The following is a 15,501-nucleotide window of genomic DNA, read 5'->3' as shown; positions in this document are numbered from 1 at the left end:
AGAGGCAACAGGGAGTATTGGGCAGAGGAGGATTATCGAGTTTGACCAGTTTCATTGACAGAGAGAAAGGAGAATAGAGAAAAGACTAAGAACTAGCCTGGGCAGCTATGTGGCATTGTAGACAGAATACTGAGCCCGGAGTCAGGAAGACTTGAGTTCAAAATCTGGCCTCAGATATTTACTAGCTGTTTGACCCTGGCCAAATCACTTGATCCTATTTGCCTCAGTTTCCTCATCTGTAAAATGAGCTGGGGAAGGAAATGGCAAACCATCTCATTATCTTTGCCAAGAAAACGAAGAGTCAAATGTGACTGAAAAGGGTTAAACAACAGCAAAAAGGATAGCCTGCCAAAAGACAGAAAACTACTGTAGATATCTGATTACAGGACCCTTACCCTAACTTCATGATATGGCCAGGAAAAAAGTCTAATTTAGTCCTAAATCTTGCTTTGATTAAGTGGCATAATTGGACAATTGCTATTTCCTGATCCCAAATATATTGTCACTGCACACAGTGAACACAGAGACAGAAGCAGAACATTTGACCTTTATCTCTTTCTTCCTTTCTGAAAGGAACTAATTCTTTCATGTGCATAAACATATCTTTTTGTCAAGGATCCAATACCTTAATCTATTTGTATGTCTTGAGTCTCATCCTGGGAAAGGGTCATGAGAGAGAAAATGGTGATGCCCCTTAAAGAAATTTAGAAATGGGAAGTTTTAATTATTATATAGGTGAGGACAAAAAGGAAAGGAAAAAAGTTAGGAAGGGGTCTGGAAATTCCTTTGAATGGCTGGGAGGTTGGAAAGATACATTTCAAAAAGAGACCATTGCGGGGGAGTGGGCAGGTAGGTGGCCCAGTGGATAAATTACCAGCTCTGGATTCAGGAGGACCTGAGCTCAAATCCAGCCTCAGACACTTACTAGCTGTGTGACCCTGGGCAAGTCACTTAACCCTCATTGTCCTGCAAAAAAAGAAAAAAAAAGAGAGAGACCATGGTATTATGATAGGTTATGATATAAATTTCTGAACAGAATATCTTCAATTTACATTTTCTTTTAATCATTTATGGACTTTGTTTCAATTTTATTAATATTATCATTTTAGGGAGACTTTGTTAAGAACATACCTATGTATCATGGTACTTACACATGGCCTGATGGTAGCACATATGAAGGAGAAGTGACAAATGGAGTGAGACATGGATTTGGAATGTTTAAATGCAGCACCCAACCAATATCTTACATTGGTCAGTGGTGTCACGGCAAGAGGCATGGCAAGGTATGTTATTCTTTAAAAATAGAAATATATTGAGGATTCCCATCTTTAAATGAATAGAACTGTTTCCTCTTTGTCCCCCAAACATAAGGATGGGAAAGAAGGAGTGACAAAACTTAGTGGAAGTTTTCATTTTGTTCAGTTCAGATACTGTACAAGATTAGTAAATTCCATTTAGGTAAAACAGTTAAACCAGTACATGAATAGTTTTCTATAATCTGAGGGCAATTTAGGTTAATGAAAACTTTATTGGAATTACCCAGTTAAATAACTCCACCTTCTTTATTTTACTTGAAGAGACCTGGCCTAATTATAGTTTTTCTATATCTATATTTATATCTATATATTTTTTCTGTCTGTTTATATCTCTCTATATTTTTTTCTGTTATCAGGAAAAAACAACTCAATATTCAGTGTGCACGTACTATGCACAGGGCACTATGCTACTCATGGAAGATGCAAAGATAATTTATCAAGAAGCATTTATTAGGGGCAGCTAGATGGCGCAGTGGATAGAGCACCGGCCCTGGAGTCAGGAGTACCTGGGTTCAAATCCGGCCTCAGACACTTAACACTTATTAGCTGCGTGACCCTGGGCAAGTCACTTAACCCCAATTGCCTACCAAAAAAAAAAAAAAAAAAAAAAAAGAAACATTTATTAAGCATGCATTCTGTACCAAGCACTGTACTAAAGGGGTACAAAGCAAAAGCAAACATAATCCCATCTCTTAAAGAGTTTACATCTTTCTGCAATCTGGAATAGAATTACTAGCTTGTTCCAATTAATATAACATTTTAGTCTTAGGTCATTTCATGCCCAACTTCTTAAACTGTGGGTTGCAACCCCATGTGGGCTTGTATAATTGAATGTGCAGGTCATGAAAAATTTGGCAGTAAATGTTTGATTTGTACACCTATTTTATATACCTATATACCCAGGGTCACATAAAAATATCTCATGTGAAAAAAGGTCACAAATAGAAAAAATTTTAGAAGCCCTGATTTAATGTATAGACAAATCACTCTATACACTTCAATAGTCCTCAAAGATGTCACTATTTAGGATTTCAGTACAGTAATTAATGATGACCTTGAGTCAACAAAGAGGTTAAATTCTCTTCAGAATAGGTAAAGAAGGCAAAGAGATATATAATGCATTTTAGAAAGATTTTTAACCAAATGGTTCAAATGAAAGACACATTAGTGCTTTAAAAGATACATTTGTTATCTGCAAAATTCAAATATATAAAAAGAATTCATTTCTCAATGATACTGGAAAAATGAATGGTAGTTATACTTTCTTGTTAACATACAATTTAAATAAGGGCTTCTTAGCATGGGGTCCATAAACTTGCTTTTAAAAATATTTTGATAGCTGTATTTCAATATAATTAATTTCCTTTGTAATTCTATGAATTTTATTTTATACTCTAAAAAATTATTCTCAGAAAAGACTTTACCTATACTGCCAAAGGGATCGATGAAATGGTTAAGAAACCCCAAATTACATAATAAGGGAAAAACAGTTCCTTTTGGTATATATTTGAATCAATGGCTATCAAAATAGTACTAGAAATAATTGTATTATACCTTAACACAACACCTTTATGCCAAGGAGCCTTTTATAGACATTATCTCCTTGATCCTTTCAGTATCCCTATGAAGTTAATAGGATATATACTACTGTCACGATCTTCTTTTAATTTTTTTTTCATGGGTTTTATTGTATAATGATGCATTGGAACAGCTGAACAATTCAATATCTCATTTTATACATAGCTGCTGCTTTCTCCTTAATTTCTGTGAATTACTAGAGCAATTTATCAATACATTAAAAATAACATGCAATTTTTTTGCATTATTTAGTCTTTCTAAGGAATACACTAGTATAACAGGAACTTCTGTCAGGCCCAGCTAGTCTTATTTTATGTATGACACACTTGAGTAGTGATGCTGCCACCAGTTTCCACCCACTGCAGCCTGGCAGGCTTGTGTATGATGTTTGGAGTATTTTGTAGAGGTGTGGAAGAATAACAGGATGAGAAAGAGGGATAAAGAAATAACATGGTGCCTTGGGAAGAGGGGGCTCAGTGCTATCCTCCACATATCATTGCTGCTAACCCAAGCATTGTTGATATTCTTTAATAGAAATATCTGATGGAATCCTGTGATGGGGTCTTCATCAGCCTTTGGCTATTTCACAGTCATACTGAGTCTGCAGCATTCAGGAATGGGCTGGTTCTGTGATAGGTTGCTGGGTGGTATTTTCTGAAATAGAAGGCTAGATGATTTCTCCACAATTGTTATTTTGCCACGGAATGGCTTCCCACATGAAGCACGATGCTTCAATGTATATTATTCTGATTGAGTTCTGTCATCATCAAATAACTGGTAGTAATGTTGCACAAAGCTGGATCCAGTCTGCTCTCAAATTGGCTTATCACACATTTTTGACCCCTACCAATATCAGAAAACAGGCTGGCACAATGGCAGCAATAATGATGGCATCAACCTGTTACTATCTTTGTTTTTTGTTTGTTTGTTTGTTTGTTTTTTAGTGAGGCAATTGGGATTAAGTGACTTGTCCAGGGTCACACAGCTAGTAAGTGTTAAGTGTCTGAGGCCGGATTTGAACTCAGATTCTCCTGACTCCAGGGTCAGTGCTCTATCCACTGCGCCAACTAGCTGCCCCCACTATCTTTGTTTTGGTAAAGCTAAAATGCAGAATAATTGTATCATATTTAACTATGACATTCACTTTTAATATGTATTTACTACTTAAGGATATGTAGTAGTTAATATACTTTTGCATTTTGATTCAAAGAAGAAAAGGAATTGTGTAACATGTGAAGATTTGATTTTTTAAAAATCCTACTATTTATCTTAGGGCTCCATTTATTACAACCAAGATGGCACCTCTTGGTATGAAGGAGATTGGGTCTACAATATCAAAAAAGGATGGGGCATAAGATGGTATGTATAACCTTTTATATTTTAATTATGAGTGAAAAGTTATGGACTTAGATATTTTGATCAGAGGCTATTTACATAAAGCAAAGTAAATCATTTACATGAGAGGTATTTTTTGTATAGACAGAGATGGATATTTGCATAGATCCTCAGTGTTTTCTCTAGTATTGGTAAAAAAAAAAATCTCCTAACCACAACAGAAAATATCACATTAATAAAAATGGTTTACATGTAAGTAGCACTTAATGGATACAAAGATTTCTCACAATTTTCTCAATTGATTCTCATAATAACTCTGTGAGGAAGATTATCTGATCTATTCAACTGCTGAAAAACATGAACCACCAGAGAATGATTTGCCCAAGATCACACAGTGAATTTTGGAACCAGAATCTGAATTTCATTCTTCTGACTCTGATTCACACTCTTTCTTTCTTTCTTTCTTTTTTTAAAATGATAGTTTAATTTTGAGCTATAAAGTTCACAATGTACTTTTTTTTATTCTGTAAGGCACCCTTTTAAAAAAAATTTATTGATGAATCACTTCCCTAAAATACTCTTAACCTATACTCCCTGCAATTGCAACCAACCAACAACTAAGTTAAATAAAACTGTTCAATATATTAACTGTGCACAATGAAGCATATAACATTCTACACTTAAGATTTCCTCTTTCTTAACAGAAGAACTTGTATTTTAATGTCAATGATTTGGAACCAACATTGGTCGTTTTATTTGATCTCAATTCAATTCTTTCACTTTTTCTATCAGACATTGTATATATTGTCTTTCTTGTTCTTTTCTTTATTTTAATCGATTTGTTCAAGTCTTCCTATGTTTTTCTGAAATCCTCATTTTCATTATACTTCATATTACAATAATACATTGATACCACAATTTCTCTATCTGTTTTCCAATTAATAGTATCATTCTTTGTTTGAGCTCTTTACTACTATAAGAAATGCTGTAAGAAATACTATAAGAAACATTTACAATGTTTCTTTGTACATGGAACCTTTCTTGCTATCAAGTACTGGTATCATTGGGTCAAAAGACATGAATAGTAACTTTTCTTGCATAATTCCAGTTTACTTTACAGAATGGTTGAAACAATTCACAACTTCTTAGGTTCATGGGATCATACATTTATCACTGAAAGGATTAGAGGCCAATTACCTCATTTTCAGAGGTTAAGTGACTTGCCTGAAGTCACACAGGTAGTGACATAAGTGGGTTTTGAACCTAGGTCCTTTGGTTTCAAATACATTATTCTTTCTACTATAGCATCCTACTTGTCACCAACAGTTATAGTAGTATACATGTATTTCCTCACCCCCTCCAATATTATTCCATCTTTTGCCATTTATGCCAACTTTATGGATGGAGATCATAAAAACTGATTTTGGAGGGGGCAGCTAGGTGGCGCAGAGGATAAAGCACTGACCCTGCACTCAAGAGGACCTGAGTTCAAATCTGGCCTCAGACTCTTAACACTAGCTGTGTTAAGCAAGTCACTTAACCCCTCATTGCCCCACAAAAAAAAAAGAAAAGAAAAAGAAAAAGAAAAAAGAAAAATTGATTTGGGATATATTTTCATGTAGTTGTTAGTAGTTTGCTTTTTTCCCACTTGAATGCTATTTCTTAAATATCCTTTGATCATTTATCTTCTAGGAAATAGCTCTTAATCTTATATTTTTGTATCAATTCCCTAAAGATTTTGGATGTCAGACTTTTATCAGAGATATTAGAGGCAAAGATTTTTTCCTCAATTCATAGCTTTTCTTCTTATTCTAGCTATGTTGGTTTTGTTTGTGCAGAAGCTTTTCAGTTTTACATAATTGAAATAATCTGTTTTGTTTTTGACAATTTTCTGTAACACTTATATAGTTAGATTCTCTTTTTAAACAATGTTGTAAAAGGTACAGCCTTCCCCTCCCTAATTTTTAAAATAAGGCATTTTATATTTAGATTGCCTTCCCATATGTTTACTGTGATGTTACTTTTCGGTTGAAATAATTTTATTTAATAGCTGCATTTAAAATCATAAAAATAATATGTTCTTATAAAAACAGTAATAATAATAATAATAATAGGTAGTAATTATAGCACTTTAAGATTTATAAAGCACTTTACAAAATACTATTTACTTTTATCTTCACAACAACTGGCGCAGCTAGGTGGCACAGTGGATAAAGCACTGGCCCTGGATTTAGGAGAACTCGAGTTCAAATCCATCCTCAGACACTTGATACTTACTAGCTGTGTGACCCTGGGCAACCCTCATTGCCCTGCAAATATATATATATATATATATAATAACATCAGCTGAAATCTTCACAACAACCCTGGGAAGTGGATGCTACTATTATCCCCATTTTACAGATGAGGAAACTGAGGCAGATACAGGTTAAAGGACTTGGTCAGGGTCACACAGCAAATAAGTATCTGAAGCCAGATTTGAACTCAGGTCATCCTGACTCCAGGTCCAGCATTATAGCCACTGTTCTACCTACCTGCCTGCTAGGTAGCAATATCCCATACTTACTAGATAATAATTATATCTTCTCTCTCAAAAAATATTAATTCAGTTATAATCTTTCAGTAAGAGTGCTTGAAAAAATTCTTTTCAAAGCTGGTACCTAAAAATTCATTAGCCATTTGCATCTTGTTCAAAGCATATGAATCAGTTTTCCTTTTATCTTTGCTAATATTTACATTTATACCCCATTGTTTCATCAGCTTTTCTGCAGGTTCATCAGCAGATTGAGCAGGACTTTGCTTTTTCCTGGGGTCTTTAAGACCTCCTAGGAATGGGGAACACATCACCATCATCATAGATAGTAAACTCCAAATATTTCTTTGTAGCTGTTCTGTAGATAATGTCCCTAAAGATGCCAAGACTACATTTAACCAACTTATTCAAATTGAGTCACTGGATTTAGACATACATCTCTAAAGAGTTTTTTTGTCACCAAAGTCCTTGTCACTGTTAAATGGTTCAACGTCAGAAACTGATATAATTGTTTTCAGTGGAAATGACATTAAAGAAGAGGCATTTCCATCTGCTTTGCTGTTGCACCCATAGGACCTTCCATAAGTGTTGTCTTTCCATTAGAATGTGAGCACCGGGGGCGGCTAGGTGGCGCAGTGGATAAAGCACCGGCCCTGGATTCAGGAGTTCCTGAGTTCAAATCCGGCCTCAGACACTTGACACTTACTAGCTGTGTGACCGTGGGCAAGTCACTTAACCCCCACTGCCCCGCAAAAAAAAAAAAAAAAAGAATGTGAGCACCTTGAGAGCTAGGACTGTCTTACTTCTCTATAACCCTTGTTTTATTTATTCATTTATTCAATTAAGGATGACAAACTGTGAAGTATGGTTCCAGTGGACATAACTCTACAGTCAAAGTAGTTTACAGATGGACAAATTTGGACTCATATTGCTGCAGTGAGCAAAGCTTACACTCTATACATTCATAATGTTGTGCTGGTATCTGAGTCTTACTTCCTGTTAGAGATATTAGGCAAGATGCTAGAGAGGTCTGTCAAACACAGATCTGAAATCCAGGACACTCCCAAGAGCCTAGCATTAGTAGTGAGCTTAGCGAATAAGATTCCAATGGAGTTGTCAACATGTAGAATTTTTTTTCTGATAAGCTGCCACTTGAAATTGTGCCCTCTTTAAAGCAACCAGCAGAGCATACATTTTTAAAACAAATTTCAGTCCCAAGGGTAGCCAAGTCTTGTTTAATTGCTTCCATTTCATACTCTATTCAATGAATCCTTCCCTAAGGGCTCTAAGTATTGACACCATTGTTATCCTGGTTGTACAACATTTGTCCAGAGCTGGTAGACCTAAAGCTTCCTGCAGAACTGTGGGATCAAGTAATTGGGCTAAACCAATTTTTCCATCAAATTGCTATACAGTTTTCTTAAAAATCTTGTCAGATATGGTGTCCTTGTACCAGTAGCTTTCCCTAATTATCTATTGGTCTATCTAGTAGTTTTCCCATTTTACCAACAAATCAATCTATTAATGTTGGTGTAATTATTATGTTGTGTTGCTTATTATATGTAAGAACAGCCTATCATCTGAAGGCTGGTCACAGATGCCTTTTATTTTATTATTTGCATGTTCTCTGAAAATTTACTTGATTTTAGTCTGAATCTATGAAGCACAGAAAAGATATATTCTAAATGTTAAGATGTATATTTTTACCTATGCAAAATCTTGCCTATTTTTAAGCAGTGTTGTATATATAGGTTTAAATTTGGTTAGAGCTTTTTCTCTCCCTCATCACTTTGTTACCTTATCAGAATCCTTAACAAAGTGAAATATTATAGTCCCCAAGATGGCTGGCATTTCATTGTGTTCACATGTCTTACATAAATAGACCTTCAAAGTGTTGGAATTCTTAGATGGCAGTGGGGTGGAACGGGTTGAGAAGAAAGACTTAGATGCAGAAAGTTTACTTTATGTGCATACTTATGACTTAAGTTTGTATTTCAGTACTTTAAAACAAGCAATTTTATCAGTGTGTATTAGTCTCTTCACTAGTGCAAAAGTACTGCAGTTCTTCTACATATTAGTTGAGAAGTTTTCATGACTTTGTAGCCAGTATGGCAAAACAAAAACCAAAAAAAACCCCAAACAATCAACAAGTGGCCAGTGACAAACCTCTCTGATCTTAGCTAAGGGCATTTTTAGATGACTGTCCATTGCCAGCTGTTTTCAGCTTGGCAAGATCTACAAAAGCTTTTAATCTATTGGCATAACTTTCAAGAACCCAGGGTCACCTCCACACCATGATGAGACACTAGAACAGAAGTTCTTAACCTGGAGTCCACAGATCTCTAAGGGACCTGTGAATAGATGTCAGGGGTTTATTTGTTTGTTTTCAAATGTTTTAACAACTGTATTTCAATGTAACTGGTTTTCTTTGTAATCCAATGTATTTTTATTTTATGCCTTTAAAAACATTATACTAAAAATTAATCTGTAGGTTTCACCAAATTACCAAAGTGGTCCAGGACACAAGAAAGTTTTAAGAATTCCTTCACTTGAGTAAGGTTTTGCAGGAGTATATATGTCAGTACTTTGATGTCTTTTTAAAACTCCAATTATTTTTATCTAGCTACACATCTGGAAATATTTATGAAGGTCAGTGGGAAGACAACATGCGTCATGGTGAGGGAAGGATGAGATGGCTGACAACCAATGAAGAGTATACTGGTCAGTGGGTGAAGGGCATCCAGGTACTATACTCATTAAATTTAGCAAATTGTATGCTGTCAAAACTTAGCATGTGATGATATACCCATGCTGAGGTGAGATTATACCATTCATAATACTCATTATTTCTATGATCCATATAAGGGCTCATAAAAGATCTCAGGATCATTATTTATGTCCCAAAAGCCACAAAGGAAAATCTAGTGTGAATGCAGGCTGACTTCCTTGAGTATCCCTAGAACCTTTGTCATAAGAATCTTCTGAGTCCAAATATGAGACCTTGCATCTGGGCTTTCAACTAAATCCTGGCAGTATTTACCCAAGATGAGTTTCCATATTTGTTTGGTAGAGAGGAAGTATGGCAGAGTGGAAAGGGAACTGGCCTCAGGATCATGAAGAGCTGAGTTCAAATCTCACCTTTTACAAATACTAGTTTGGTCAGTTAACAACTTTAGCAAAGTTGCAGGATAAAAAACAAATCCAGGGGCGGCTAGGTGGCGCAGCAGATAGAGCACCGGCCCTGGAGTCAGGAGTACCTGAGTTCAAATCCGACCTCAGAAACTTAACACTTACTAGCTGTGTGACCCTGGGCAAGTCACTTAACCCCAATTGCCTCACTAAAAAAAAAAAAAATCCACATAAATCATCAGCATTTCTATACATGACGAACAAAGCTCAGCAGCAAGAGATGCAAAGAGAAATTCCATTTAAAGTAACTGTAAACAGGGGGCAGCTAGATGGCACAGTGGATAAAGCACCAGCCCTGGATTCAGGAGGACCTGAGTTCAAATCTGTCCTCAGACACTTGACACTTACTAGCTATGTGACGTCACTTAACCCTCATTGCCCCACAGAAACAAAAACAAACAAAAAAACCTCAAATAAAGTAACTGTAGATAATATAAAATATTTGGGAGTCTACCTGCCAAGACAAACCCAGGAACTCTATGAATACAATTACAGAACACTTTTCTCACAAATAAAATCAGATCTAAATAATTGGAAAAATATCATGGATAGGCTGAGCTAATGTAATAAAAATGATAATTCTACCTAAATTAATTTAGCTATTCAGTGCCATACCAATCAGATTACCTAAAAATTATTTTATAGAGCTAGAAAAAATAATAACAAATAATAGTTTGGTGACCCTGGGCAAATTACTAAATTTCTTGGTGCCCCAGGGGCTCTCCAAGACCATAACTTGCAAAGCAGTTCCTGATCTTCACTGGTAAAGGTAGTTTCCTCTACCAATGAAATCATAGACCTGGTTCCAAAAATTTTTGTTATCTAATTATGGGATGGAAAAAACATGACCTCTGAAAATTCTGTTTATAATTTTCTTTTTTTTTTCAGAATGGGTTTGGAACACATACTTGGTTTTTAAAGAGGATCCCTGGCTCTCAGTATCCTTTGAGAAATGAATATGTAGGAGACTTTGTAAATGGAGATCGCCACGGTCATGGAAAGTTTTTCTATGCTAGTGGTGCAATGTATGATGGACAATGGGTTTCCAATAAGAAGCATGGTTTTGTGAGTAGACTTGTAAAAATCACATTTTAAAAGAAAGACATTTGAAACATAATAATAGATATACCATTTGCCTCCAAGTAGTAGACTATCCATTTTACATGAGAAATCATTGCTTAAAAGATGTTTTCAAATATATAAAAACTTAGCGAGTTAATATTTTGAAAGAATGAAGGCTCTTTAATCATATGATACTAGTTTTCATCCTATTTAAGAAGCTATGTGCTTTCCTTAGTATATAGCAATTATACTTTATGCTTTGTGGTTAATTCAGAGAGGCATCATGGATGGTATGGTAGAAACACCAATGGTGTAGGATTCTGGAATGAGTGCTCTAACTCTGGCTGTGTCATTGATAACTTTTTAAACAGAGGGGAATCACTTAACCAATCTTTCAGGGTCTCTTGTTTTTCTCTTCTCTAAGGGAACAAGGACCAGAAGACTTTTAAATCTCCATTGAACACTAAAATCCTTTTTGGCTCTGTAATAATAGTGGTGGTGAGGGGCAACTAAGTGGCACAGTGGATAAAGCACCGGCCCTGGATTCAGGAGGACCTGAGTTCAAATTCGGCCTCAAACACTTGATACTAGCTGTGTGACTCTGGGCAAGTCACTTAACCCTCATTGCCCCGCCCCCCCAAATAATAATAGTAGTAGTAGTAGTAGTAGTAGTGGTGGTGGTGGTGATATCTTTAAGTGATATGTTTTTTATATGCTCTTATAAGAAATTCCATTCCCATCTCTGGGAATTTTCATTGGTTGTTCTCTATGCCTGGAAGGTTCTCCCTCTTCATTTCTGCCTCCTGGCTTCCTTCAGGTATTATCTAAAATCCCATCTTCTGTAGGAAGCCTTTCCTGATCCCCTTATTATTTCCAATGTATATGTTTATACATAGTTTTTTGCACGTTGTCTCCTTCATTAGACAGTAAGCGCTTTGAGAGTAGGGACGGTTTTTTGCTTGTCTTGTAATCCCAGCACCTGGCACAATGTTTAGCACATAGTAAGAACTTAACAAATGCTTATTGACTAACTGATTGACATAGCCCATGCATTTGGTCTGTGTTGGGCATGTGGGTATGGCTTTATAAGCAGAACAAAATTGACTTTATAGCCCCTGTTCTTTGCGCCATGTTTAATCCAGTTGACCTAATTAACCACAGGTTAAATGGCACTGAACTTGAATATGTCAAAAATAAATGTCTTCCAATCTCAACATGTAAGATACTATCACCCTAAATTAAAACTAAATTAAAAGTTGAAGCAGTTGCATTATAAACTGTTCACCTCAGAAGACACTTGAAAAATACTTTTACACAGTCATCAATATTTTTTTAATTAAGCTTACTTAAGACTGAAAAAGTTATTTCTTTTCTTTGTAGGGCAGGTTAACATTCAAAAATGGACGTATTTATGAAGGACAGTTTGCCAATGATCACATAGCAGAGCTTCCATTGTTTGAGATTAATGCAGAAAGTAGCCCGGATAATGACAGTGCTTGCCCAGAACCTGCATTTAGTGCTGGTAGGAATCATTTTTATGTTGTTGGGGAAAAAATCAACCCACTTTGGTACCAAAATGTCTATCTGCCAATATGCATTTAATTGATCAAAGGAGTAACACTTTCCTTAATAACCAATTTCATCTAAATCTCTTGCATGCACTTGTCCAAGTTTCTTTCACAAGAACACATTAAAATGTTTTATATTACTTTTCACAAATTATAACATAATATATATTTTTTTTAATTTGGTAGAGATCATCAGAAAACTTGATGGCAGTGAAAGCAATTCTGTATTAGGATCAAGCATTGAACTTGATCTGACTTTGTTGTTAGACATGTACCCTCCAAAAGACAGACCTGAAGAAAAGAAACAGGTAAAACATTATATATTACATGACCATTTTTATAAGCTGTTTTCTGATTCATTAAATTATATAGTTCTTATAATTCTTCATAGTTAGGAAAAATGCTTTCTTGAAAATTTCCTATTAAAAAAACCACATACACAAAATACCCAGTTAATATTTTAAAAGGTATGCCAGGGGCAGCTAGGTGGTATAGTGGATAGAGCACTGGCCCTGGATTCAGGAGAACCTGAGTTCAAATGTGGCCTCAGACACTTGACACTTACTAGCTGTGTGACCCTGGGCAAGTCACTTAACCCTAATTGCCACATACACACACACACACACACACACACACACACACACACACACACACACACACACACGGTATGTCAGTGCAGTCAGTGGCTTATGTACTTTCCATAGATTTCTGGGGCTTGAAGATAATCCATTCCATTTAGATAAGACAGCATTCTAACCATACCAGGATATACCTGAATACTCTTAAAAACTTCCAGTTCATCAAGACCAATTCTCAATTCTTAGATTCCATATCTATGGGATCAGCCTTTAGAATGTCCTATGCAACATTTCCATTTAAGTCAACAAATATTTATGAAGTACTTAGTATTTGCAAGGCACTGGTCAACAATTAAGTTTTTATTTTTATTTATTTATTCATTTATTTTTAGTGAGGCAGTTGGAGTTAAGTGACTTGCCCAGGGTCACACAGCTAGTAAGTGTTAAGTGTCTGAGGCTGGATTTGAACTCAGGTACTCCTGACTCCAGGGCCAGTGCTCTATCCACTGTGCCACCTAGCTGCCCCCAACAATTAAGTTTTTAAAATCAAACTCTGAGTTAACTGATGTTTTCACTGAATTGACTATTAGAAAGACCAACCTTCTTATGCACATGGACCTGGACATAATCAGGGTAAAATTGTGATGTAGGCAAAATTTCTTGGGTGTTTCCCACACCTTCTTTGGTCAGTTCCTCCTTATGGGGACCCAGGGCTCTTTTGCTGTGCTTGGCAGAGAAGAAAAAGATCCCATCCATTTATTGATGTTTCAATGTTAGTCATTCATTCCTTCTGGGAACTTGAGGGGCCTTATTTTAAAAAGATTTCCACAGTAAAATGTCTGCTGTGCTTCTTCCATCCTGTTTCCCTCCTCTCTTTTTTTTTTTTTTCATAAAAGCATTTTGTTCTTTTCTAGTTACATGTAGAGATAGTTTTCAACATTTGTTTTTACAAGATTTCTAGTTTCAATTTTTTCTCCCTCCCTCCCGCCTCCCCAAGACAGCAAGTAATCTGATATAGGTTATATATGTACAATCAAATTAAACATATTTCTGTAATAGTCTCTCTCCTCTCTTAAGACCAGATCTTGGGACAACTAGGTAGCACAGTGGATAGAGCACCAGCCCTGGATTGAGGACAACCTAAATTCAAATTTGGCCTCAGACACTTGACACTTACTACTTGTGTGACCCTGGGCAAGTCACTTAACCCAATTGCCTCAAAAAAAAAAAAAAAAAGACCAGATCTTTTCCTGGTTAGGGCCATGGAAACCATTGTGAAATATGCTTGGAGCCTTTAGAGAATTTTGGTTTCCATGTGGGAAAGAAGTTTATTATATATTGCTTGTATGTTTTCACTATACTTCATTATAGCTGCCTGAAATTTCACCATATGAAGATTTAAGTCAATAAGCCTTCTCTTCTTAACATACAACTATCTCTATGAGGTTTAGGGGTATTCCCACAGTAATGGGGGACTGACCAATGAGTCCTTGGAGCTTGTGAAGGGTCCTTCATAGAGGGCTTTGGTGAAGCTGCTTCTGTCAGTATGTAATACCATGGAATGGTAGGCTACTTCACAATTTTCCATTTATTCTTATTGCATGGTAAAGAGGGGCCTTTTGGTTGGCTGCAGACTAGGAACTGAGATTGAATATAAAAGGCTGCAGGGGAGGAACTTATTCTTTCCTTCCTGTCAGCCATGATGTGTAAGGATAACTCTGGATTCCAGAAGGCCACAGGATCTCATTGCTTGAGGCTGCATATTGTACGTTTCAGCTTTTTCTTATTATTTTTTCAGCATTTTCTCATTGATTTTGAATCTTGGAAGCTCCATAAGATCTTTTTGACTTTCCACCATTTGAATAGCTCTTTACTTCGCTCTGGCACTGAAAACCACTCCTTGCTGAGATGGTATGTCCTGGATTGGCTGAGCTGGGGGCTAGTTTATATGCAGCTCAAAGTGGATTGGTTGTAGCAATCATATTTTTCCTGATTTTGAATTGAAACCAGCCTCTGGAACTTCTTCCCATTGCTCCTATTTTGAAAGTTAAAGAGATAGAATGAGGACTGAGAAAAAGCCATTGGATTTAGCAGTTAAGAGATCGATAGTAGACTTGGAGAAAGCATTTTCAATTGAGTGGTGAAACTGCAGGTCATATTGCAAAGGGTTGAGAAGTGAGCGAAGAAAATTGGAAGCATAGGTGACTTTTTCCCAGGTTTTCCCTGGTTGTAAAAGAGGGAAAAGATATAGATAATAGTGAACCTTAAGGGAGGAAAGGTTGAAAATAATGGTGGCAAAGGAATGATCTTAAAGTGGTGATGAGGAATAAAGGGTACTTATT

General features: G+C 36.1%; 1 protein-coding gene and 1 pseudogene across 1 annotated transcript in view; one reads left to right on the top strand and one right to left on the bottom strand.

The window, feature by feature from the left end:
* The window catches only part of RSPH10B (radial spoke head 10 homolog B), a 64,663-nt gene that overhangs the window by 13,054 nt on the left and 36,108 nt on the right, over positions 1-15,501 (top strand). Inside the window, 6 exon segments of the mRNA XM_043998469.1 lie at positions 1,110-1,283; positions 4,168-4,253; positions 9,386-9,506; positions 10,840-11,016; positions 12,394-12,535; positions 12,768-12,889. Coding sequence (XP_043854404.1) covers positions 1,110-1,283; positions 4,168-4,253; positions 9,386-9,506; positions 10,840-11,016; positions 12,394-12,535; positions 12,768-12,889 — 822 coding nt within the window.
* LOC122737324 lies at positions 3,201-3,728 on the bottom strand (annotated as a pseudogene).

This window comes from Dromiciops gliroides, chromosome 1 (assembly GCF_019393635.1).
Source record: "Dromiciops gliroides isolate mDroGli1 chromosome 1, mDroGli1.pri, whole genome shotgun sequence".
NCBI lineage: Eukaryota > Metazoa > Chordata > Mammalia > Microbiotheria > Microbiotheriidae > Dromiciops > Dromiciops gliroides.
This window is presented reverse-complemented; position numbering and strand designations above follow the sequence as displayed.